The sequence below is a fragment of the Esox lucius genome, chromosome 19 (genome assembly GCF_011004845.1).
Source record: "Esox lucius isolate fEsoLuc1 chromosome 19, fEsoLuc1.pri, whole genome shotgun sequence".
Taxonomy (NCBI): domain Eukaryota; kingdom Metazoa; phylum Chordata; class Actinopteri; order Esociformes; family Esocidae; genus Esox; species Esox lucius.
The window spans coordinates 46,387,405-46,415,213 of record NC_047587.1 but is presented as its reverse complement, the minus strand read 5'-3'; the positions used below and the strand labels follow the sequence as shown (position 1 = coordinate 46,415,213).

General features: G+C 41.9%; 1 protein-coding gene across 5 annotated transcripts in view; it reads right to left on the bottom strand.

The window, feature by feature from the left end:
• Positions 1 to 27,809, bottom strand: part of LOC105008069 (serine/threonine-protein kinase BRSK2) — an 864,007-nt gene that overhangs the window by 105,125 nt on the left and 731,073 nt on the right. For all 5 annotated transcript variants that reach the window (XM_029115106.2, XM_029115108.2, XM_034288278.1 and 2 more), the window contains exons 11-12: positions 24,277 to 24,374; positions 16,488 to 16,638 (exon numbers count right to left, since the gene is read on the bottom strand). In XM_029115106.2, coding sequence (XP_028970939.2) covers positions 16,488 to 16,638; positions 24,277 to 24,374 — 249 coding nt within the window. The remainder of the gene's footprint in view (positions 1 to 16,487; positions 16,639 to 24,276; positions 24,375 to 27,809) is intronic.

Genomic DNA, 27,809 nt, shown 5'->3' with positions numbered 1-27,809 from the left:
AACACGTCACTTCACCTAGGATAAACCAAAATCCCATTGTCTGACCTTTTTGTTGGCAAAGTCACTGATTATGTCTTTGAAGTCCAGCTGTCTGCTTAACTGGTTTTCAATTGAAAGTCGGGCAAGGCTATTAAACCTCTCAGGACTAGCACTTAAGAGATTGTATAGGCGGTTCAAACAGCCAAAAAATTTGGACACCTCAGGACATGACTCTGCTGCTTGTACACCAACAAGATTCAGAGAGTGTGTGGCACAGGGGGAGTATGTAGCAAGAGGGTTTATTTTCTTTATTTCAGCCTGAACCCCTTTCACTTTGCCGGACATATTTGCCCCATTGTCAAATCCTTGTCTTCTGCAATCTGAAATATCAATGCAATGCTCCTCCAAAGTCTTCAATATCATTTCTGATATTTCGCGCCCAGTCTTTCCGTTGAAAGCCTTGAAGTGTAAAAAACGCTCAATTATCTCCCACTGATCATTCTCTTTCTTTGCTACATATCTTAACAGGATCACATTCTGCTCCATGTCAGAAATGTCAGGAGTTGCATCACATATCACAGAATAATAAATTGCATTCTCCCTTTCCTTCAATATTTCTTTCAAGACCTTTTCTCCATAGATCTCAGTAAATTCATTTTGTGATTCTGGACTAAGGTAATGTGTCATTCTTGCACCTGTCTTACTATCTGACACTTTTTGCAAATGATCACTGAGCAGAGGATCATAATGAGCTAACAGCTCTAATGTGCCAAGGAAGTTACCATTGTGAACATCACCTAAATTGTCTGTGGTCCCTCTGAATGGCAAGTTTCTCAATGCCAAAAAAAGTGTGACATCTAATATTCTTTCAAGAATTGCTTTGTTTTTTTCAACTTCCAGTTGTATTTGTTTTTGCAAGCTGCTATCTATTCCTTTTGCTTCTATTATAGAATATTTCAGATTTTTCCATTTGAGGTAGCATGCTTTGTGTGCCTTACTTGCTTCATGGTCAGGGAATTTGTTGTACATTCTCCACCATTTTAGATCTACTGTTTTGTACCCTTCTTTAGTGTTCAGCGCACTAGATGTTTTTCTGAGGTTATCCTGTGAAAAGAGCATGCATGGCACACAATAAAATGAATGCATGCTTGGACTGTACGTCAGCCAGTCTCTCTTCTGTTTTTCTCACCCATTTGCTGACTTAATAAACTGGAGATACTCTGGAAATGTCTTGCCTTCTGAATCCTTGGGCATAGTTTTCAGGTCTGTCTGACTGGTAGTGGCTAGCTTTCTAACAATTCCCTCACGCTCACGATCTGTTAACCTCTCTGGCCATAATCCTGGATCAGTTGTCAAAAAATCTCCTTCACTCTCGCCTTAATTTCTCCCTGTGCTTGGTGACTTTGGGCTGTCTGTGACTGTGTCCTGACTGGTGCTCTTTCAGCTTCTTCACTTTGACCTTCACTAACTGATGTTGGCCTACTGTCATGCATTTGCTGGGTTGAGGAACCTGGCTCTGTAGACAAAAAATACCATAACTTAGTCTTAGATAGTCCAATTCAGTTCAGTTAAAATAGATGACAAGTAAATAATAAATATAAATTATAAAGTTATTCCTGACAAGTTAATGTACCCAATGAGTATCTTAAAATTCTATAAAATTACAACTAATAAAAATGAATAAAAAGCTTGACGTGGACTGACATGTAAGGTCATCAAAGGTTATAGATTAAAAAAAGAAATGTCTTCTTATTTTTTTAAGGAACAGCAAAATAATGTTTTTCATAATTAATATTCAAAAAGTAAACATTTAGAAATTGACAAGAATGTAGTAAAAAAATTTTAATAAAGATGATAATAATGGAACTGGTAATATTATATTAAAATAAAGCTCAAACATCTATTCTTTCAAGTGAAGTATGTTGTATTCGTGTTTCTTGATGTAATAAACACATCATTAGCCAGCAGGTCATAAGCATAATGCAATGCGTCGTGTCTCGTGTCAATTTTTGAACTATTTACAATAGTGAAAAAGACAGGGATTTTGACCGCGAAGCCTAATCACTCAGTCGGTTGTCTTGCCGCTCGTGCGCGCCAATAATGAAAATTGAAAGAACCCGGCAGCAGGCTATAAGACGATAGTTTTCTAATTCCCAGCGAAACACACTAACCTGTGTTAAAGAACGTCTTTATCGACTGGCATCCAACAACTACCCTGGCCTCCCTCTCCTTCTTTATATTTAGATTTATATTTTCTTTTTCCCAACATTTTTCATTCAGTCAGTTCCACCAGTTTAACGTCTTCAGGCAATGCGCGCCTCGACTATGATTGGTTCTCTTCACGAGCTGGGGCGGGCTATTTATTAATAACACCCCCTGGCAGCGGGGGCCCCTATAATTGTCGCCACCTTTCACCCCATCAGTGACGGCCCTGGCTCTACCGGCGCACATTGTACAATTTCATGCAATTAAACGTGCATGTTTATTCATTTTCTTTTTAAATTTCAGACGTGGCCGAAGTAACCCTGCAAAACAACACGCGTGTGATAAAACAACAATCCTTGGATAGATTTCTTCAACATGCTCCGTCTGTAACAAGTGGTAAGTAAAGGCAATTATGATATGTTGTAAAAGCGAACTATCAAACTATTTTTATTTATTTTTCACTATTCCTATTCATCCCCTTTCAGAACATGCAGATGTAGCAGTCCCCGAAGATCCACAAGGTGTTGATCAACTTGACCTGCAAGACGTCCAACATCCAACACAAGGTGGCAACAATGGCTTGATGAATGCAGGTAATGATGTTTTAATGACTGAAGCTGAATATCATTTTGATATCTGTAAAGCGGCTCCCCTCCTGATTCACAATCATTCTACAGATACTGATAACGAGTCAATTTTAGAATGTGAAACATCCATTGAGGAGGAGGAAGAGCAGAGCCACCCCATTATATGTTCAGAAAGGAGTTTGGGAAAGTCTTAAAAGCCAGAGAGAATCAGTTGCACAGGCATATGGTTGAACTGATGACCTGTCAGTGGCGTCAGGATAGAATATTCTGGAGAAATAAGCTTCCCCAGCTCATACTCAAAGATCTGAAAAAAAACACATAACCCTCTGTAAAATTTGGAGCCACCTGACTATGACTCCCTGATTGAAATCATTAAATACAGCATCTTACATACAACCAACAACTCCAAGTCCATTACACATAAACAATAATGTACAGGCTGAACATAATTTTTAATCACCAGCTTCTCACATACAACCAACAGCTCCAGGTCTATTACACATAAACGATAATGTACAGGCTGAACATAACTTTGTATCTCTAGCTTCTCATGTACAATAAGCAGCTCCTCACGTTGCCAATACAATCAAATCCACCACCACAAGCATCCGGTTCATGTGTTGTGAATCAGTTGGGTAGAGGCTCTGACACAAATGTTGTTTATCGCAATAGATTTAGCAACATTGAAATCCGACAGTGTTTCAATTTTACTCACACAAATGAAATAAAAGATTTTTCTGCTTTCTATGTTAATGTGTTAGAAATGTTGAATGACCTATTTGACAGGGCCAGTACTCATGCTGAGCCTAGAGATGTATTGAAATTAGAACTTCAATTCAATTCATAACAGCGCTTCTCATGTTTTGGAAAATGGAAATCCAAACGTTGATCAATTTCTAAAGAGTATTGTACAGTCCAATTTATCAATCTTAGCTGATAAAACCCTAGAATTGGTAGTTCAAATTGTCAAGAACCCACAAGGTTCGGGACAGAGAAGGAAAGCCGAAACACTTTCATGGTAAAGCTGCAGAGGCTTATGCTTTACCATGACACAGATTCTGTGGTCTATGTGTTTTGCAATTAGTTTTGCTCAATCCTGGTTGTACTGATTTTCTAGGTTTACAGAAAGCATGTGTTATTCAAAGGGACGTAGGTTTATCCATTCATCAACCTGTCACTTTTTCTGATATAATCAAATTTAAATGCTTGCTTGGCATTAAAATTGTGATCCTGTATCTTAGTAGGTATGACTCAGCCATCCTGAAATTCCAAAACAGCCCTACCCCTCATCCACACATGCTGTATTTGTTTGTTCAAGACAATCATTATTACGACATTACCAGCGTTAAGGGTTTCATGGGCACACCCTATGTGTTTAACGCGTGTCACATTTTGCCAGCTGGTGTGACATCAAAAAGAAATGTCCATTATTTAATGCCAGTTATAACCTAAAAATCTATAACCCCAAACCACACAAGTTTGCCATAAAGCGTTGTCCTATATGTAATGGGCTTTTGGATGATGGTGGCATATTTGAGAATCCCCACGCATGTTATATTCAGTCATTGTTAGAAGAGAAGCCATCAGAAAAAATCGTCTTTTATGATTTTGAGACTAGACAAAATGATCCTTCTGGCTTACACCTGCCTATATATGTGTCTAGCATAACCTTCACGGGTAAAAATGGTTGGCTAAAGGGGCTGACCAAATGTCAATCCGTGACAGAGAAATGTTTATGGCATGGTATGAGACAGTCCGTCATCAGACCTTTGACTTTCATAAAGAGATGGAAATGTATTGTGACAATGATGAAGGATCTTGCATGAAGGATGTCTCAAGTTCAGAAAAGGAAGTAATCAACAATGCAGGCGTTGATCCGCATCAGTCTGCATGAATACCTATCATACTCATTTTATGACTGAGGGCTCCATAGCTATTCCTTCACCTGATAACTATAGGCAACAATATAAAGCCTATTCGGGTGCTTCTATTAAATTTGTGGAGTATTTGGCTGAGATAAAAAACATTCTTTCAGCATGCCTTCATGGGAGGTGAAAAAAAGTTTGGACCTTATGTTGATGTGTATGCAGTCATCGATGGCATCAAGACAGTTTTTGAGTACAACAGATGTTTCATTCACAGTTGTACATCTTGCTTTATGCCACAGGAAATGTGTGCATTAACCCGAAAGAGATTTGGAGACATGCATCTAGAGTTCCAAGAAAAACTGAAATCCTTACAGGCTGATTATGGCCTGAAAGTGGGAGCATAAATGGAGTCACTTGAAAAGGCCAGATCAAGTTCAAGCTTTTCTGGGCAATTTTGGTTTGCTAGAACCCCTGGAGCCCAGAAAGGCCTTGTTTGGTGGCCGCACCACTGCTTTTGTTTTAAAATATTTAGCCCAAGAGGATGAAACAATCGAGTATAGTGATTTCACATCCCTTTACCTTCATGTCATGAGCAAGTACCACTTTCCTCTGGGCCACCCTGAAATCATTCATCGTGACTTTGACTTGCCCCTAAACTATTTCGGTGTGATTAAGGCAACAGTTTATCCTCCAAGGGGCCCTAATGGGAAGCTTTTCTTTTCCCTTTGTCGTAAATGCAGCGACAAAATTAATCAGCAACATCCTTGTGATCATTTTCATGAAGAGAGAGCTCTGACAGGTGTATGGGTCATGGAATAATTAAATATGGCTCTGGCTAAGGGGTACCATCCATCCATCCATCTTCTACCGCTTATCCGGGGCCGGGTCGCGGGGGCAGCAGTCTAAGCAGGGATGCCCAGACTTCCCTCTCCCCAGACACTTCCTCTAGCTCTTCCGGGGGGACACCGAGGCGTTCCCAGGCCAGCCGGGAGACATAGTCCCTCCAGCGTGTCCTAGGTCTTCCCCGGGGTCTCCTCCCGGTGGGATGGGACCGGAACACCTTCCCAGGAAGGCGTTCCGGAGGCATCCGAAAAAGATGCCCAAGCCACCTCAGCTGACCCCTCTCGATGTGGAGGAGCAACGGCTCTACTCTGAGCTCCTCCCGGGTGACCGAGCTTCTCACCCTATCTCTAAGGGATCGCCCAGCCACCCTGCGGAGAAAACTCATTTCGGCCGCCTGTATCCGGGATCTTGTCCTTTCGGTCATGACCCAAAGCTCATGACCATAGGTGAGAGTAGGAACGTAGATTGACTGGTAAATCGAGAGCTTCGCCTTGCGGCTCAGCTCTTTCTTCACCACGACAGACCGATACATCGACTGCATTACTGCAGAAGCTGCACCGATCCGTCTGTCAATCTCCCGTTCCATCCTTCCCTCACTCGTGAACAAGACCCCTAGATACTTAAACTCCTCCACTTGAGGCAGGCACTCTCCACCAACCTGAAGTGGGCAAGCCACCCTTTTCCGACTGAGGACCATGGCCTCGGATTTGGAGGTACTGATTTTCATCCCCACCGCTTCACACTCGGCTGCAAACCGTCCCAGTGCATGCTGAAGGTCCTGGTTAGAAGGGGCCAACACGACAACATCATCTGCAAAGAGCAGAGACGAAATCGTGTGGTCCCCAAACCTGACACCCTCCGGCCCCTGGCTGCGCCTAGAAATTCTGTCCATAAAAATTACAAACAGAACCGGTGACAAAGGGCAGCCCTGCCGGAGTCCAACATGCACTGGGAACAAGTCTGACTTACTGCCGGCAATGCGGACCAAGCTCCTGCTTCGGTTGTATAGGGACCTGACAGCCCTTAGCAAAGGACCCAGGACCCCATATTCCCCAAGCACCCTCCACAAGATGCCGCGAGGGACACAGTCGAATGCCTTCTCCAAATCCACAAAACACATGTGGATTGGTTGGGCAAACTCCCATGAACCCTCCAACACCCCGTAGAGGGTATAGAGCTGGTCCAGTGTTCCACGGCCCGGACGAAAACCACACTGTTCCTCCTGAATCCGAGGTTCTACTATCGGCCGTATTCTCCTCTCCAGAACCCTGGCATAGACTTTCCCGGGGAGGCTGAGAAGTGTGATCCCCCTATAGTTGGAACACACCCTCCGGTCCCCCTTCTTAAAAAGAGGGACCACCACCCCGGTCTGCCATCCCAGAGGCACTGTCCCCGACCGCCACGCGATGTTGCACAGGCGTGTCAACCAAGACAGCCCCACAACATCCAGAGACTTGAGGTACTCAGGGCGGATCTCATCCACCCCCGGTGCCTTGCCACCGAGGAGTTTCTTGACCACCTCTGTGACTTCAGCCCGGGTGATGGACGAGTCCACCACTGAGCCCTCATCCTCTGCTTCCTCAATGGAAGACATGTCAGCGGGATTGAGGAAATCCTCGAAGTACTCCTTCCACCGCCCGACGACATCCTCAGTTGAGGTCAACAGCTGCCCACCTCTACTGTAAACAGCGTTGGTAGGGCACTGTTTCCCTCTCCTGAGGCGCCGGATGGTTTGCCAGAATCTCTTCGAGGCCAGCCGATAGTCCTTCTCCATGGCCTCACCGAACTCCTCCCAGGCCCGAGTTTTTGCCTCCACAACCACCCGGGCTGCAGCCCGCTTGGCCTGTCGGTACCCGTCAGCTGCCTCAGGAGTCCCACAAGCCAACCAGGCCTGATAGGACTCCTTCTTCAGCTTGACGGCATCCCTTACTTCCGGTGTCCACCACCGGGTTCGGGGATTGCCGCCTCGACAGGCACCGGAGACCTTACGGCCACAGCTCCGAGCGGCCGCTTCGACAATGGCGGTGGAGAACATGGTCCACTCGGACTCAATATCTCCAACCTCCCTCGGGATCCAGTCGAAGCTCTGCCGGAGGTGGGAGTTAAAGATCTCTCTGACAGGAGACTCGGCCAGACGTTCCCAGCAGACCCTTACAGTACGCTTGGGCCTGCCGAGTCTGTCCAGCTTCCTCCCCCACCATCGGATCCAACTCACCACCAGGTGGTGATCAGTTGACAGCTCCGCCCCTCTCTTCACCCGAGTGTCCAAGACATACGGCCGCAGGTCAGATGAGACGACAACAAAGTCGATCATCGACCTGCGGCCTAGGGTGTCCTGGTGCCACGTGCACTGATGGACACCCTTATGCTTGAACATGGTGTTCGTTATGGACAAACTGTGACTAGCACAGAAGTCCAATAACTGAACACCACTCGGGTTCAGATCAGGGGGGCCGTTCCTCCCAATCACGCCCCTCCAGGTGTCACTGTCGTTGCCCACGTGGGCGTTGAAGTCCCCCAGTAGAACAATAGAGTCCCCAGTCGGAGCACTTTCCAGCACCCCTCCCAGAGACTCCAAGAAGGTCGGGTACTCTGCACTGCGGTTCGGCCCGTAGGCACAAACAACAGTGAGAGACCTATCCCCGACCCGTAGGCGCAGGGAAACGACCCTCTCGTTCACCGGGGTAAACTCCAACACATGGCGGCAGAGCTGGGGAGCTATGAGCAAACCCACACCAGCCCGCCGCCTCTCACCATGGGCAACTCCAGAGTGGTGAAGAGTCCATTTTCTCTCAAGGAGTGTGGTTCCAGAGCCCAAGCCGTGCGTAGAGGTGATCCCGACTACCTCTAATCGGAACCTCTCAGGGGTACAATATAGCTAAAATCTATGAGGTGTGGAATTTCGTCAGATAATCAGATACTCTTTTTAAAGAGTATATCAAGACTTTCTTGAGAGGCAAACAGATGGCTTCAGGTTATCCTGCATCAGCCACCAATCAAGAGAGCAACATTCAGGATTATTATGACAAAGAGGACATGTTTGGATAAAAAAAATAAAAATTAATAAGGCAAAGAGAAGTGTTTCATAGCTTTTTTTTGACAATTTTTTGGGGAAAGTGTGCTCAGAGAAGTAATATGCTGACAACAACCCTAGTTAAAGACCCTGAACAATTCACAGCGTTAATTTTTTCAAAACGATTTGAAATGTCCTATTTTTAATTTTTCAATCAAGACATTGCCCTGGTTCAGTGGAGGTATAAAAAATTACCTTAGGTCCCCCAGCAACGTGAACGTACTGATTGATGCCTTTACGACAGCCTACGGACGTCTTGAATTGTATAATCTGATGGACAAGCTGCAGAGGCTTGTGCTTTACCATGACACAGATTCTGTGGTCTATGTTAGCAAGGCAGGTGAATGGAAATCCCCTCTGAGCAATTATTTGGGTGGTTTAACAAATGAGCTTGAAGATGGTGACCATATCATAGAATGGGCATCCTGCGGTCCCAAGAGTTATGGTTTTAGGACTAAAAACAACTGCGTAGTCTTCAAGGCCAAAGGCATCACACAAAACTATGAAAACGCCCTTAAGGTAAACCTAGAATCGATCACACGATTGGTTGATGGGTTCATAAAAGACAGAACTAGTGAGGAAATCTCTACCTCCTACAAAATAATTTAATGGTATTAAATTTAAAAAACCCACTCACAAAAACATTCTGGGTGGTGTATGACAAGAGAGTACTGCTAGCAGACGGTACCACATTGCCATTTGGCTTTTGATTAGAAAAGATGAATTCTGTAGAAGGTTTTGACCTGTGTTTGCAATGTCCCTTTTCTGCTTTAATAGCTGGCCCGTCTGGCAGTGGAAAGGCTAAATTTTTTTTTTTGAAAACTCTGAAAATGTATTAACTCAAAAATATGATAATATTATATAGTGTTATTCCTGCTATCAACCAATGTATGATGAAATGTTGAAGAAAATTAAAATACATTTTGTTGAAGGAATACTGCAGTAATGCGGTCGATGTATCGGTCTGTCGTGGTGAAGAAAGAGCTGAGCCGCAAGGCGAAGCTCTCGATTTACCGGTCAATCTACGTTCCTACTCTCACCTATGGTCATGAGCTTTGGGTCATGACCGAAAGGACAAGATCCCGGATACAGGCAGCCGAAATGAGCTGTCTCCGCAGGGTTGCTGGGCGATCCCTTAGAGATGAGAAGCTTGGTCACTCGGGAGGAGCTCAGAGTAGAGCCGCTGCTCCTCCACATCGAGAGCGGTCAGCTGAGGTGGCTTGGGCATCTGTTCCGGATGCCTCCGGAACGCCTTCCTGGGGAGGTGTTCCTGTCCCATCCCACCGGGAGGAGACCCCGGGGAAGACCTAGGACACGCTGGAGGGACTATGTCTCCCGGCTGGCCTGGGAACGCCTTAGTGTCCCCCCCGGAAGAGCTGGAGGAAGTGTCTGGGGAGAGGGAAGTCTGGGCATCCCTGCTTAGACTGCTGCCCCCATGACCCGGCCCCGGATAAGCGGAAGATGATGGATGGATGGATGAAATACTTGAATCATTGAATGATGATGATCAACTCTTTCATCCTAACAGAAATAACCTTCTAGTTTTGGATGATATGTTTTTTGCAGGTGGTGAAAACCCTGAAATTGCTAGAGCTTTTAGTCAATATACTCTAGTGATGTGCAGTTCACGAACAATTTGTTTGTTTTGAACAAATCTTTTTAATGACTCGGGACTCACTCGTCCTTTTTTCTAGTGACTCGTTCAATTGTATCGTTCATTCGAACGTTTGACAGCGGATTACTACAACATGATCACTTCCTTCATACCTAGTCCTCCAGCTTAGTTCTCCAATCAACTTCTATGTGCATTCACAGAGAAAAATAGATCAAGGCAGGAACATCATAAAGACATGTTTATAACTGATAATTGAAGGCAAACTTTAATAATTAATATAGTTAGTTGATTACTGATGCCATGAAAAAAAAGATGAAAACAAGCATGGAGCCGCTGCTTTTGCCTAAGTAGAAAAGACTTGTGAACGACTGACTCGGTCAGTTTTATCATTCAATTGAATGGTTGTTTTGTTCATTTGAACGAGTGGCAGAGTTCAACCCAACCACAGAATACTCTGTTAGTTTTAGATTTGCTACAAAAAATTGATCAAGATAATAGCATAATAAAGACATGTTTGTAACAGATTATTAGACACATGGTAGGTCTAAAATAATTAATGTAGTAGTTGATTTCTGACTGTAATGATAAACACAGATAAAATCATACACTGAGCCTTTGCCTAAGTAAAAAGACTTGCGAACAAATGACTCGGTCAGTTGTTTCGTTCATTTGAACCACTGGCAGGTAGAGTTCTACCCAACCACGGAATATGCTGTTAGTTTTATGTCGCATAGAAGAATAGATCAAGAGAGTAGCATTATAAAGACATTTGTAACAGATAATTGGACACATGGTAGGTCTAAAAATATTTAATGTAGGCTAGTAGTTGATTTTTGATTGTAATGATAAACACAGATGAAATCATACAGTGAGCCTTTGCCTAACAAAAAAGACTTGTGAACGTCTGACTCAGTAAGTTTTACCGTTCAACTGAACGGTTGCGCTCATTTGAACATCTGCCAGCGGAGTTCTACCCGACCGCTGGCTTCCAGCTCAGTAGCCTACACTCGTTCTCAAAGTTGATCAAGAAAGTAGCATTGTAAATACATGTTTGTAACAGATAATTGGACGCATAGCCTACAGTTAATAATATAGTATAAAATGTTTTATTGTAATGTTAAACATAATTCAATGTTAAATCATAGAGTAAAACAAGCGTTTGCTTAGAGAAGACACAAACGGGACATTCTGATAATGAGCATGCTTTGGCGGGAGGTGTGAGGGGGCATTACTGTCTCAAATGAACGAAATGACTCAAACTTTTTACTGAACGACTCAACAAGATCCGAGTCAGTATAAAGAGTCGAACTTCCCATCACTAATATATTCATCATAGAAACTTATCTGTTTTTATCTGGTACAAAATGTCTTTCACCAAGGTAAAATAGCCTTATCATTAGTTTGAAATCCAATTACATGGTTTTGTTTAGAAACCCAAGAGACAATTTACAGATGAATACTTTGGCCCAGCAAATGTGTCTTGGAAATCTATGACGATGCAACAAAAAAAAAAGCATATTCCTATTTATTGGTAGATCTTAAAGCTTCTACACCAGAACATTTAAGACTCAGAGCTGGCTTGTTTCCATGGGGGTGGCCAACAGTTTACATCCCAAAGAAATAGTAAACATGTCTGCCCATTTAAAAATACATTTGCCCTTCTAGAGAGCCCTTGCCGTAGCCAAACCTAAAGAACGAAAGTCAGTCTTGGGAGATTGCTCTGAATCTTCTCAAGGGGCGAATCCCACTCAGCCAGAAAAAAAGAAAAGACTGCCATAAAATTTTTTGCAGACAAAAAGATCACTATAAAAGCAAAAAGGCAAGCCATACAGCAAACGGGTGAATTTAAGTGTGGCAATCCCAATCATAACACGTCTAATCTCATCCAGGAGTGGGGGCTGATTTGATGATATCTAATACAATGTACTTAGTGCCTCAACATCAGTTGGATAAACTTAAACAACAAGGCCCAGAAAACATTCAGCAAACGGCCAAAAGGGACCTAGACACAGGACCCTTTCCCTGCCGGAAAAATAATAGGTCAGAGGATACAGAGCCCGTTGATTCAGGGTGCCTTCCTCCATCTTCCATGTTATAGAAGATGATGATGTGATGACGGACATATTCCTTCATGTAATCGATTTTTTATTTATGTATATACACTCACTTAAAGGATTATTAGGAACACCATACTAATACTGTGTTTGACCCCCTTATGCCTTCAGAACTTAATTCTACGTGCCTTAATTCTACGTGGCATTGATTCAACAAGGTGCTGAAAGCATTCTTTAGAAATGTTGGCCCATATTGATAGGATAGCCTCTTGCAGTTGATGGAGATTTGTGGGATGCACATCCAGGGCACGAAGCTCCCGTTCCACCATATCCCAAAGATGCTCTATTGGGTTGAGATCTGGTGACTGTGGGGGCCATTTCAGTACAGTGAACTCATTGTCATGTTCAAGAAACCAATTTGAAATTATTCGAGCTTTGTGACATGGTGCATTATCCTGCTGGAAGTAGTCATCAGAGGATGGTTACATGGTGGTCATAAAGAGATGGACATGGTCAGAAACAATGCTCAGGTAGGCCGTGGCATTTAAACGATGCCCAATTGGCACTAAGGGGCCTAAAGCGTGCCAAGAAAACATCCCCCACACCATTACACCACCACCTCCAGCCTGCACAGTGGTAACAAGGCATGATGGAGTCATGTTCTCATTCTGTTTACGCCAAATTCTGACTCTACCATCTGAATGTCTCAACAGAAATTGAGACACATCAGACCAGGCAACATTCTTCCAGTCTTCAACTGTCCAATTTTGGTAAGCTCGTGTAAATTGTAGTCTCTTTTTCCTATTTGTAGTGGAGATGAGTGGTACCCGGTGGGGTCTTCTGCTGTTGTAGCCCATCCGCCTCAAGGTTGTGCGTGTTGTGGTTTCACAAATGCTTTGCTGCATACCTCGGTTGTAACGAGTGGTTATTTCAGTCAAAGTTGCTCTTCTATCAGCTTGAATCAGTCGGCCCATTCTCCTCTGACCTCTAGCATCAACAAGGCATTTTCGCCCACAGGACTGCCGCATACTGGATGTTTTTCCCTTTTCACACCATTCTTTGTAAACCCTAGAAATGGTTGTTCGTGAAAATCCCAGTAACTGAGCAGATTGTGAAATACTCAGACCGGCCCGCCTGGCACCAACAACCATGCCACGCTCAAAATTGCTTAAATCACCTTTCTTTCCCATTCTGACATTCAGTTTGGAGTTCAGGAGATTGTCTTGACCAGGACCACACCCCTAAATGCATTGAAGCAACTGCCATGTGATTGGTTGATTAGATAATTGCATTAATGAGAAATTGAACAGGTGTTCCTAATAATCCTTTAGGTGAGTGTATATAATGAATAAAATAAAAGGGTCAATATGCAGAGCTGGTTGGAATTACTGTGGCGAGTTTGTACATAAAGGACAAACCATAAGAGGGTCTCATATGTGGTCAAAAATGTAACTGCTTCACACAAAATAGTCAAAGACAGGAGACCTGTAGGTAGGCTTCCTTTTCTTGAAGCCATAGCAGCCCTTAATGTGCTGATGTCTGGAATGCCTTGTTATCAGGTGCGCCAACAGAAACAAGGCTTAAAATCAAATAAGCCAGCTCTCTCCAGAAGATAAACTGGTTTTAAAGATACCCAACCCTCATTTGAACTTGGCATTACAGAAGATTTACAATACAGAAGTTTTAATAAATGTACACTCAACAATTTAATTTCAATAAAAATAAATGTTATAAAACTTTATGGCATTCTTTAAACATCTGGAGCTAGGTTGAAAGCGTACAAGGTGTAATTCTGTCTTTCTCTCGATCCAACCATATCTTTTAAATGTCTTCCCATAGCCACGTCTAGATTATAAAATTCTGTAACGCATATGCCGTGGTTGAAATTTGGCTTGAAGGCCTTAGCGGGAATTTGACGTCCGTCCTGACAGAGGGCCACATACTCTGCATTGAAAATACGGAAATAAGCGTGTTTTGTATCCAGACGGCTGGTGCTAGCCGCATGATCAACCAATCCGATAACAACGTAGCAGGGGAGTGTACCCAAAATCAAATTGTCTTGACTGCAAATTCTAGATCCTCTGGGCATGCTAAATGTTTTCATAGTTATTCTTTGAAGGGGCCTGGGAATGTCCTAAACGAACGACCGGAGATACAGAGACTTTTTTTCACAAAAAGCGATGCACTCAGCAGTTTTAGACTAAAGTCTCCGTCAGCCGCGGACTCCAGGCAAAATTCATCTTTTGCTCTTGTTAATTTGAGTCTTAATTAAGTCAACTGCATTAAGGAGTAAACTCTCTTGAAAGAAAATATCATGATGTATTGAGCACAAAAGCACATTTTGGGAGTTTCTAGAATACCCGGAAGCAATTAATCCTCTATTTGCTCCCGGTGGAATGGCACCTCCTGTATCTTTATTAAACAAAGATACAGACAAATTGCTGCATATTGCTTATTCAGCATATCTACAGAGTAATTCAGTAAACACTCCAAAATGGCCCTGTAGTGGTAGGTGGAACTGCTCTGGCTGATGGGTCGATCCCCTAATGTCACATCCACTTGGGAGAAGATGGTGGCCAAAGGTTAATAAATGAGAGCTACCTTGGCATCCGCAGCAATATAATTCCCATCTTTCTTGGTTACTTTGAGGATTAGGTGTAGTAGGGTGTTATTCAAGTCCAAATACTGTTCTCCTTGACTGGGGATGAAAAATTCTATGCCGTTCTTTGCCAAAATCTATAGAAAACTGGGTCAGGGGGGCCATCCCGTGACGTTTGGTGTAACTGAGCCATTATTTTGAATATACTCTTCATTATTCGCTTTGCAGACCTCCTACCTTTACTTCGCTTTTGCCTTAATGATTTTATTTTAACCGTTGACCGTGGCTTTTTAGGAAAAGGAAGCCGCGCTCCAGGGGGCCTCTTTTTAGGTCTGTGAGCCAACATCAGGAGCCCTCCTGGGCCTAGCTGTCGCTTAGGATCTGACGCATTATGATTGGTCAAAGCACTAGAAATGACCTCACCGACAATATTCTTTGCAGCATTTTTTTTAATGTGGCTTTGCTATATTAAAACCTCTTCATAAACGGGATTACCATCCTAAATAGATTACCCCCACCATTGCGGTCCACCTCTGAACCGTACATGGTCGGGGATCCATAATAGCCCGGTAACCCATTGCCCACGTAGTAAGATACGTAACGATGAGGGTCAAGATGCAGACTGTGTAACATCTTTAAATATATGAAAACTGAGTGGGTCGAAAATTGAGTTTGTAATTTTACCCCAATCAAATACTATATATTTTTTCTGATCCATCTTAATCTCAATATGTATGTTATCAATATACCTTTTCGCTACCGGTACGTAGTGGTTGTGCATAATTAATTGTGATATCACCATCTGTCCCGTCTATATGAACGGTGCGTAAGAGCAGCACAAAACTGTCTCTGACCCTTTGAAAATATATAATATTTTTATAACACAAACATGTTATAAACTCCTCCGTTTATTTTGGTCGACAATGGAAACAGAATATCTGTTGCTTCCGCCCACTTGTCAGATTGCAAGTCTAACACGTAAGCTAAACAGCCTCAAGTTTTGTTCGCAGAATCGGAATCTTGTGGCATAAACAATATCCTATCCCTCTCTGTCAGGCTATGTTTGAGGGTCAGCATCTAGATATAGGAGGGACAGCTACCGTTAGGATTAACTACAGAGACAACACCTTCAGTGTAGCTATTCATATGGTGCAACAGAGCCGACTGCAGAAGTGTAATTGTGTAATAAAACAGTGTAATTACTAAAACCAAAATAATGTGTAATTACACACTTGGAATAGCATCCTATGTAATTACCTACGTATGTAATTACCTTTTGTTTTTCCACAAGTGAAAAAATCTGTATTGATAAATCATTATTTTATTGTAATTACAATATAAAACCTGGGTATAACATTGTTGTTAATACAGTTGTTAATATGTTTTTACATTGCAGTTACATAGTAATAAGTGTTGACTTAACAGAAAGTTTTTTCAGAAGAAAATAATACTAATTATGTGGGTGTTTCTCAGTGTATTCAAGTTATGAACTGAGTGTGCATTCTCAAATACATTCTCTTTCCCTACCCCAAGTGCAAGTTGATGTGATGGAGTGGAATAGGGAAAAATGGGGGTGACAGTTGGGTGTGTGTGTGCACATGCATGTGTGTGTGTACCTCTGTTACTGTGTGTGTGTGTGTGTGTGTGTGTGTGTGTGTTTGTACCTCTGTCCGTGCTGTGTCATGTCGATGGCTCTCCTGGCCGGAACGGGTGAGCCTCCATCTGTGACACTTAGCACTTCCATTGACTTCCTCTCCGGTCTCCTTTTGCCATGACGGTTCAACATAGGGGAGTCCACACGCTTCCTCGGGGGATCTGAGGAGAGGAACAACAGGGAGGGACAGAGAGAGAGAGAGAGAGAATGATAGACAGAAAGACAGAGAGAGAACGGTGGACAGAAAAATAGAGAAAGGAAGATGAGAGAAAGGGAGAGCGCAGGATTGACAAAAAGAAAGATTAAAAGAGAAGGATAGACAGACCAAGAGAGAGAACATGGGACGGTGGAAAAGTGACAGGATCACACAGAGCAATTTGATTGTGAAGAGCTTCAGTAAGAGCAGTGTTTATCGACATCTTCCATGTATTTGAAAGGAATAGTTTGTCCAAAAATCACATTTCTGTGACAGGCCTCTTACTCTCAGTTGGTCCTTAAGGCACAGAGTCATTTTTTTTTTTTTTAAAACAATCCATTATTCAGCTCTGTCTCAGTCAGTAATGAGCATTATTAGTATCATACAAATTCATGAATGGATACTTTATGTACCCCTATCGCAAAGCTGAATTGCAAGCAGAAAAGTACTCTAAAACACTCCAAACCAAGTGGTGTTGTTTACCTCAAAGAACTTGACGATGTTGTATTCCTTGAAATAAAGTTAAAATTTTTGCAATATAATTCGAATTTCAAATAAATGGGCACTTCCTGTGTTTACTGGTCAGTTTTGTTCACAATCCACGTGTTTGTTCGGGAATCAGTAAGTTTATACACAATATACAAAAGTTAGTATTTGCTAGCTAGAAAGCAAGTTACCTATTTCGTCTTTGATATTCACCTTGGTGATGGTGAACACATTAATCCCCAAACATTGCCCAGAATATCCAGAGGTAATGTGTACTTTGTGTATTATAACATGGCAATCAGAAGTATTACTTACAATCGGTCTTGTCTCCACGGCTTGAACTGGGGAACTTGGAATTGCATTCGCCTTTAGTCCTCTTCTAATTGAACAGTCATAATCCTTGGTATTAAAATGTTTCTTAGAATAAGTGTCTTGTTGGCCAAGTTGATACAGTTGTGCTCAAAAGTTTGCATACCCTTGGATAATTGGTAATAAATGTACCATTTGTAAAGAAAACATGAGTGAGTAGGCAAAACACGCCTTCTATTTCTTATGGGATTCACATTCAACTGTACGTCATAACAGAATGGCACAATCATAAAACAAAACATGGCATCAAAGAATAAAATGAACTGACTCCTTTTCAAAAGTCTGCATACCCTTAGTTCTTAATACTGTGTATTGCCCCCTTTACCATCAATGACAGCGTGCAGTCATTTGTAATAGTTGTCTATGAGGCCCCAAAATGCCTCCAGGTCATGCAAAGAACTTTGGTCGTCTTGCATGAACCACACGTTTGAGATCTCCCCTGAGTGGCTGGATGATACTACGGTCAAGAGACTGTGATGGCCACTCCAGTACCTTCACCTTTTTCTGCTGTAATGACTGGAGGGCCAATTGGGCCTTGTGCTTAGGGTCATGGTCATGCTGGAAAGTCCAAGCTTTTGTGCAGAAGAATGCAAATTGTCTGCCAGTATTTTCTGATAACACGCTGCATTCATCTTGCCTTCAATTTTCACAAGCTTCCCTGTGTATTTAGAGCTCACACACCCACAAAACATCAGTGAGACACCACCATGCTTCACAGTGGGGATGGAATTCTGTTCACAATAGGCCGTTGAGACCATAAAGTTCTACTTTGGTCTCGTCACACCAAACTAAAGTGTGCCAGAAGCTGTGAGGCATGTGAAGGTGTTGTCAGGCATATTGTAACCAGGCTTTTTTATGGCATAGGTGCAGTAAAGGCTTCTTTCTGGCAACTCAACCATGCAGCTCATTTTTGTTCAAGTATTGTCGTATTGTGCTCCTTGAAACAACCACACCGTCTTTTTCCAGATGAACCTGTATTCCTCCTTAGGTTACCTGTGGGGTTTTCTTTGTATCCTGAATAATTCTTCTGGCAGTTTTGGCTGAAATCTTTCTTGGTCTACCTGACCTTGACTTGGTATCAAGAGATCCCCAAATGTTCCACTTCTTAACAAGTGATTGAACAGTACTGACTGGCTTTTGCAAGGCTTTGGATATCTTTTTATATCCTTTTCCATCTTTATAAAGCTCCATTACCTTGTTACGCAGGTCTTTTGACAGTACCGTTCTGATCCCCATAGCTCAGTATCTAGTCTGCTCAGTGCTCAGTGGGTATGCAAACTCATGAGCACAACTGTATATTGATTCTCCAACAAAAAAATCTTCCTCAGGGGATGAAGAGGTATTGTCCCAGTTGCAGAGCGGGTAGAATTTAATTAACTCAAGATCCACAAGCAGGCAAATGAGTAAGCAGAAGTCGACATTGAATAAAGGAAATCCAAAAATTCTAAATGTATTTATCAAACGCACCGCATAACACAACGTCATCCTGCACAATGAAATTCTTGTGACCTGGCACACGATATCTACATAGTAAGAATTAAGAAATATATAAAGCAAAAATATAGCAATAATATACCTAAGTGTAAACTAGTAGAAATTATAAAAGGCTAGGCGAAACAAACCATCTTTGCACAGCCTGTTGAGGTTAAAGTTCACACTCACTTTGGTGACATCACTGCAGAAGAACAGAAGCTCTGTATGGTGGCTATAGGAAATAGTTTGAAATCAGCCAATTCCGTCAGCTGTTTTGTCAGTGTACGGTAAAAAAATGCATTCTGCCATGAGAGATTATTGAATGTAGTTTGAAGTGTTTTGTAGTAGTTTTCCGCTTGCAATGCCGCTTTGCGATAGCGGTACGAAACGTTTCCATTCATTAATTTGTTTAATATATTTTATTGAGCAGATCGTACATGAGCATGAATAAGAATACAGCTCCTTTTTCAACAAATATACGCAGATACAGAACATGGGAAGAAAATTTATATATACAACTGAGGATATGTCTGCTGATAGAGTAAACACCACATTACTGTATATAAACAGGGAAAGAAAATACACAATTACAAAATGCACAGAAATACCAAAACATTTTGATTGCAAAACAACTCCCTCCCAGCCCATTCTGGTCCTCTATAACTCAATAGGAAGAATATACACAAAATATTTTATTACTATTTGGATTACACAGTCAAAGTATTTAAATAGGAGTAGCTAAATCTTCTCAAATTTCAGTAGGTTATCTTTTAGATCGTGTCTTATCTTTTCCAAATGTAGGGCGTTTTCTAGGTCATCAAGCCACATCTTATTCTTGGGAGTTGCTTTACTCTTCCAAAACATAAGAAGCAGTTTCTTAGATGTAATTAAACTATATGAGAGAAAGTATTGTTGACTAGTCGTCAGATTGGCTTGCGCCTCAGACACTCCTAGAACAATTAAAAGAGGGTCAGGTTACAATTCGATGTTGTGTATGTCCGATATAAGCTTAAATATTTCTGTCCATTACAATTGTATATTGGGACACAGAGCAAAACTGTAACAGCGTACCCTCAGCTGATTGACATTTTCACAGGTATGTGACACTTCCAAAGCGCTACTTTGGAATAATGAAGCCGGTGCAGTATTTTAAATTGAATAAGCAGGTGTCTGGCATTGATAGAGCAATGATGGATGTTTCCCAAGCCAATTTCCCATATTTCCTCTGGAATAGGAAACTCCCCCTCCCGTTTTGCTTTTAGGCTGTCTGATAACTGCGAGTCAGTTGACAGTAAGGTGTCGTATATTACAGATATTTGCTTATCCGAGCTAGATTACCTTTCAAGGCACATATCAATCGATTAGCTACTTGAATGTATAAATCCAGGAAGATGTTTGCTAACATAATCCCTCACTTGTAGATACCTAAAAAAAAATGGGTCCCGGGGAGACCATACTTCTGTTGAATCTGAGCGAATGAGGCAAAGGAGCCCCCCCAGGTATAAGTCTCCCACGTTGTGGATACCAGCCCCCCTCCACAGCCTGAAGGCACCATCCAACTTAGACTGAGTAAATGTAGGATTGTCTGCTATTGGAAGAGCGTGGGATAGGGGGTTGAGAGTAACATGAGACCTGGTGTGTTTCCATATTCGTATCGTATTGTGTATTACCAGGTTAGATCTGTATGTACATTTTTCAAGTTTGGTGGGACACAGTTGAACTGCCCCTATGGCATATGGGAGGCAGTCCTCCCGTTCTAACTCAAGCCAGTCATGGCTCAGAGATGACTTATCTAGATAAAAGTTGAGGATTCATATGTTTGACGCCCAGTGGTTAAGTAAGAAGTTTGGGAAGGCTAACATTCCAGCCCGAGTCTATTTACACAGATGTGTCTTAGCTATCCTATGAGTTCTGTAGTTCCATAAGAAGGGTACTATAATGGAGTCTAATTGCTTAAAGAATGATTTAGGAAGAAAGATTGGAATGTTTTTAAATAAGTATAAGAGTTGGGGTAGGAAAACCATCTTAATGGCATTCACTCTGCCTATCATTGATAGGGGAAGGGAGCGCCAGAATTGTATGTTTGTTTGCAACCTATATACCAGGGGGGGAAGTTAGCCCCAAATAAGGAGGAATAGCACTTTGTAATTCTGACCTCTAGAAAGGTAAATTATTTTTGGGATTTTCTAAAAGGAAGGGTTTGCAGCCTTATGGGCATGAGTTCAGTCTTGTTCCGGTTTATTCTGTACCAAGAGAAGCTACTGAATAAATGTATCTTGCCTAGGATCAGTGGAATAGTGGTCTGGGGTCTGGGTTTCTATAGAATACAAATTGATATATAAGGAGATTGTATGGACTGTGGAATAACCGTGCAAACCCGGAACTAGGGGTTCCACGGTGAGTGCAAAGGTTAGCGGGGACAGGTGACAACCCTGCCTTGTCCCTTTGAACTGTTTAGAGAGAGGGGACATGATATGGTTAGTCAGGATCTTTGCTGTGGGATTATTGTAGAGAAGCCTGATCCATGATATGAAGGCTTCTCCAAAATTAAAACTGTCTAGAATTTAAAACAGATGGCCATTCGACCTGGTCAAATGCTTTCTCCACATCTAGCACAATTAACTTATCTTCAGGTCTCCTGGTGGAAAATATAATGTTAAATAAGCGCATTACGTTGTCAAATACATTTTGGTTAGGGATGAATCCAGTCTGGTCCGTGTGTACCAGTTGACCCAGTAGGAGGTTAAGTCTGTTAGCTAGTACCTTTGTAAATATCTTACCATCTATATTCAATAGAGATATAGGACAGTAGGACCCAACTTCCTCAGGGTCTTTACCCTTTTTATGTAACACAATGGTAACAGCCTTGGCTACTTTAGGGGGCAAGACTTGGTCGTTTTGAGCCTGCCTGAACATCCTATGTAAATAAGGACACAGGACTCCGCATGAATTTTTTTTATCTCACCCGGAAAGCCATCTGGGCCAGGAGCTTTAGCATTTTTAAGTGAGGCGATGGCCATTTGTATTACCTCAATTAAGATCTCTGCATTGAGGTGGTCAGATTCCTCTTGGCTTAATTTGTTGACATTTCACCTTTGTATTTAAAAAAAAATATATATATAAAATTGAAGAAATCTGTCATTAATGTCTTGAGACAGTGACAGTACATTGCCCAAACTAGATTTAATTGTGTGAATAGTGAGTTCAGATTCAGTTTTCCTTAGTTGCCGAGCCAGTAGTGTATGTGGCTTATCACCAAATTCAAAATACTTTTATTTGGTATATAGAAAGGCTTTGCTGATCTCTGTAGAAAGTATTTTATTGTATTCATACTTAAGGGATGATATTCTCCTATGAAGACTACCAGAAGTGTGCCGTGCATTCTCCCTGTCCAGACGGTGAATTTCCCTCTCCAGTTTAATCAGTTTAGCTTTGTTAGTTTTCCTCTTAGACACCTCATAAGAAATCACACAGCCCCGTATGTAGTCCTTCATAGCCTCACAAAGCAATGAGGGGGATGTGCCTTCAGTATCGTTAGTTTCAAAATGAAAGTCCATCTGTGTTTTAAGATATATCACAAAATATTTAAATGGTAAGCAATTGAGGGTTTAACCTTCAGTTCCTATGCGGAGGGGCCATGTCACACCACATGAACAAAGCTGGGGGTTACCTTCATACCGCAGGCCCTCAAAACAGCATCGGGAGTGCAGCATTCCAGCCGCCGCCCAGCCCTTTTTGTAGAACACTCATAAAAAATTATTACGTTGTGGTTAGCCAAAGGATTGTTCAGCGTAGGCATGGGCTTCTTTTGGGTCTGTGAAGGAGGACTGTATGCCGTTGTATGTAATCAACAGTCTAGCTGGGTAGAGTAGGCCGTATCTGACAACTGGTTTGCCTTGAAATAGATCTCTAGATTTGGTGAACACTGCTCTCCATTTAGCCACGGGCCGGTGGGTAGTCAAGAAATATCTGTACTCTAATCCCCTGGTGTTGTACATTCTTCAGTTCAGCAGCCCTACGTAAGATGTCTGCCAGTGTGTGGTAATAATGCAGCCTTAAAATGAAGGGGCAGGGTGGATCTCCTTCCCGGGGTCTTTAGCGTGATACCCTATGGGCACGATCGACAAGAGGTTCCTCACTAAGTGAGATTGCATCTTTCAGGAGTTGGCTAGTATATTCTCTGGGATGTGGTCCCTCTTTGCCCTCACATGTCCCTACTATTCCTATAATATCCCTATAACGATATTATTTCTCCTTAAGTGCCCCTCCAAATCCTCACACTTGTCACCAAGTTCCTTCACCAAGTAGCTACCAGGCGAGACACAGTACTCTGAAGGGAGGTGATGTCGTCTGAGAGTCTAGTTCAGGCCTCCCTGAGGTCTGCAATGGTTGTTGCCTGCACCGTCACCTTGGTGTCAATAGTGGCAATTGGTGTCTGCATGTCCTTAATGGTGTAGATATCGCTTTTCAAATCAGCGGATATCTCCTGGATGTGGGTTTCGATGCTTGAGCAAATATCAGATTTGTTCTTTGCAATATCATATCGGCAAAGTGCCGCTATTGCTACTCGTAGGGTTTTTATCCTCCATATCCCTTGGGGCTTATGGAGGATGAATCCCTCCAGTGATTCTGGCCCTGTTTCGTCTGGGTCATTTCTTTTATTCTTTGGCTTCACCATCGTCTCATGGTCGCAATGTTAAGGTTAGGACATGTTGACGTATCCTTTGGTGATTCGTCTGAAGTGTTATATTTAGGATTTTGCTAACTATAAAAGTAAAACTGTGGTGCTATCGGGTGGTGCGAGTTCCCTCTCATCTCAGTAGCAACCCCCCTAGAGAACCTTCTGGCTGTGCCGGGTGAGATATTAAGAGTCCAATTGGAATAATTAATAAATTAATCTAGGCTACATCCAGAGTCAATTTAATTTAGACTAGGTCAGAAGTATGACCAGATGGGCAAGGACAGGGACAGAAACAGGCCCCCTAAACCAGGTACTCCGCAGGGCCCAACAGGCAGGATATCAATCCACCCACATTGCCAGGCATCAACCAAAGGGACACCCACCAACCACAACCACCCTGAATGAGGGCAGAGTATTGCTCATCCAAACATTTTCATACTTTTAATATTGAAAATTCTTGCCAGGGGAATCAAACCCACAACCCCGCCATTCCAAATACCATGCTCTACCTTTTAGTGACTTGGCACACAAAAAAATTACATGAATACAGATTGGATGGTTGTTACTAGTTGGGGCGTTGTATTTTAATTTTACCAATCTCGTTGCGTGGGGGCAGGTTCTGGTCTTCATGGCTAGGGTATCTCTCCTTACGGTCCAGCAGCAGGAAGTAAATCATTTTCTCCTGGTTATCTCTGCAAAACAAAATCAAATGAAAAAACGTGATTAATCTGGTCCAAAAGAAAGGGGATCCGGTTGGGTAAACCTGAATTAACCATCCCAATAATCTAATAGCCAATAATCTCAGTGGAGCAAATATTTATCTTTTTCAGATTTCCTGACAGCCAAAACATCCTTTATTTTATTAGACTAGACATCACTAATGGATTTTAGATTAGATTAAAATGTATTGTCATTGAACAAGTACAGTACAACAAAATGCAGTTAGCATAACCAGAAGCACAAATAAAAGAGGGCAGAGAATTATACAAATATTTTCAAGTATTAAGTATATGTATAGTACAAGTGGAATGTACAGATGTCGCTCATTTAATTCCAAACCCAAGGAGGCGGTCTGCGATGAGGCATGACGCAGTATACCGCGGCAAGTTGCAGTGAACAAAAACATAAAATAAAAAATAAGAATGGCGGTATCTAAGAGAACATCAACACCTGCCTGAAACTGCTTTTATTCAAGCCTGCTTCTGTATTTATATGGCCAGAATAAAACATAAAAAATCTGAGGAATATTGTCTACTATAATCCTATTCATGGATTGCTATGTTGTTCTGTTTGATTCCATGTTGCTGTGTTTCTTTGCTTGATTAACTGTTATTTCTGAGAACTGAGAATGTATATTTAATTATAGGTCTACACACATTAATCTATTTTAACTGAAATACAAATATAGCAGTTGATTACAACAAATAAGTTAACATTTATGTAGGCTAATTGCAGACTTTTACTAAGCCAACATTATGTTGACGCTACCTTTCTGCACAAATATTTCCTGAAGACTGCATCTGTTTCTATCAATAAAAACTTCTTAAAAAATAAATTACTTTTCACACCAGATTTCTTTGATAAATTACAATATGCCACACTAACGAACATATAATTAAGTGTTTAACATAGCATGTTTACAGTGGGGAGAACAAGTATTTGATACACTGCCGATTTTTTAGGTTTTCCCACTTACAAAGCAATCCAAATTTTTATCATAGATACTCTTCAACTGTGAGTGATGGAATCTAAAACAAAAATCCAGAAAATCACACTGTATGATTTTTAAGTAATTCATTTGCATTTTATTACATGACATAAGTATTTGATACATCAAAAAAGCAGAACTTAATATTTGGTACAGAAACCTTTGTTTGCAATTACCGAGATCATACTTTTCCTGTAGTTCTTGACCAGGTTTGCACACACTGCAGCAGGGATTTAGGCCCACTCCTCTATACAGACCTTCTCCAGATTGTTGAAGTTTCTGGGCTGTCTCTGGGCAATACAGACTTTCAGCTCCCTCCAAAGATTTTCTATTGTGTTCAGGTCTGGAGACTGGCTAGGCCACTCCAGGACCTTGAGATGCTTCTTACGGAGCCACTCCTTAGTTGCCCTGGCTGTGTGTTCCCGGGTCGTTGTCATTCTGGAAGACCCAGCCACAACCCATTTTCAATGCTCTTACTGAAGGAAGGAGGTTGTTGGCCAAGATCTTGCGATACATGGTCCCATGCATCCTCCCCTCAATACGGTGCAGTTGTCCTGTCCCCTTTGCAGAAAAGCATCCCCAAAGAATGATGTTTCCACCTCCATGCTTCATGTTTGGGATGGTGTTCTTGGGGTTGTACTCATCCTTCTTCTTCCTCCAAACATGGCGAGTGGAGTTTAGACCAAAAAGCTCAATATTTGTCTCATCAGACCACATGACCTTCTCCCATTCCTCCTCTGGATCATCCAGATGGTCATTGGCAAACTTCAGACGGGCCTGGACATGCGCTGGCTTGAGCAGGGGGACCTTGCGTACGCTGCAGGATTTTAATCCATGACAGCTTAGTGTGTTACTAATGGTTTTCTTTGAGACTGTGGTCCTGTGGTCACTGACCAGGTCCTGCTGTGTAGTTCTGGGCTGATCCCTCACCTTCCTCATGATCATTGATGCCCCACGAGGTGAGACCTTGCATGGAGCCCCAGACCGAAGGAGGTTGACCATCATCTTGAACTTCTTCCAATTTCTAATAAATGCGCCAACAGTTGTTGCCTTCTCACCAAGCTGCTTGCCTATTGTCCTGTAGCCCATCCCAGCCTTGTGCAGGTCTACAATTTTATCCCTGATGTCCTTACACAGCTCTCTGGTCTTGGCCATTGTGGAGAGGCTAGAGTCTGTTTGAGCGTGTGGACAGGTGTGTTTTATACAGGTAACAAGTTCAAACAGGTGCAGTTAATACAGGTAATGAGTGGAGAACAGGAGGGCTTCTTAAAGAAAAACTAAGATCTGTGAGAGCCGTAATTCTTACTGGTTTTATTGCATGACATCAAATACTTATGTCATGCAATAAAATGCAAATTAATTACTTAAAAATCATACAATGTGATTTTCTGATTTTTTTTTTGTTTGAGATTCCGTCTCTCAGAGTTGAAGTGTACCTATGATAAAACTTACAGACCACTACATGCTTTGTAAGTAGGAAAACCTGCAAAATCGGCAGTGTATGAAATACTAATGGTTTCTAATAAAATGCCATTTGAACAGACCTTGTACTTTGTTTATTTCCTGTAAGTCGACAAATTACTGTTAATTACTCCACATTAACCGAGAAAGATGGGTAAGACGAAGCACCTGTTAAAATACTTGTATTGTCACATGCCCAATCAGTTATTAGGAATAAGGAGTAAAAAAGTATAATTAGTGTCTAAATAGTTTTCAGTTTTGAATTCTGAGAACGGAACAATGTAATATGCTACACCTTTTTAGGAAAAGTCATGAAAGGAGGGTGTAGCTTTCAAAATGGTATTTTCCTAATCAATTGCATTGACAAATAAAAAAAAGTTAGACTATAACAGTAGGCCCAACAATTTTGTTTTGATGAAATAACGACAAAAGCAATATATTAATCCAGATGTTCAATAAAAAAATTATTATTATGCCCCATAATGTACTGTAGCCTAACATTATTATTTAAATTACAAGCGTGTTTTAGTCGCTTATTTGCCTTATCAAGTCGGCCAATATGGGCGATAAAATTCCAGAGTTCCGGAAATATGTTTTAAATAGGTATACTGTATAATACCCTACTCTTAAACAGCAATAAAACACAAACTCTATGATCCAACAAATATTTATTATTATTATTTAAATTAGTCAGCAGAATTAACTCTTCACAATCTGTGAACTGATTGTGAAGATCAGTTCACAGACCCTAGCTATTGCCAGAGGCGTTGCTAGGATAACAATGCATTATTGGCTTAGAATCCAAACCTGCCCATATGGACTTTTTAACGGAAATCCCTATGGCGCTGGCTGAAGTGTGGAAACAGGCCTACGATTGTAGTGATGCTATACTATAGGCTCAGATCATTTACTGAACCTCATTTGCTGGCCTCAGTAGCACCATTACTATGATTTTTTT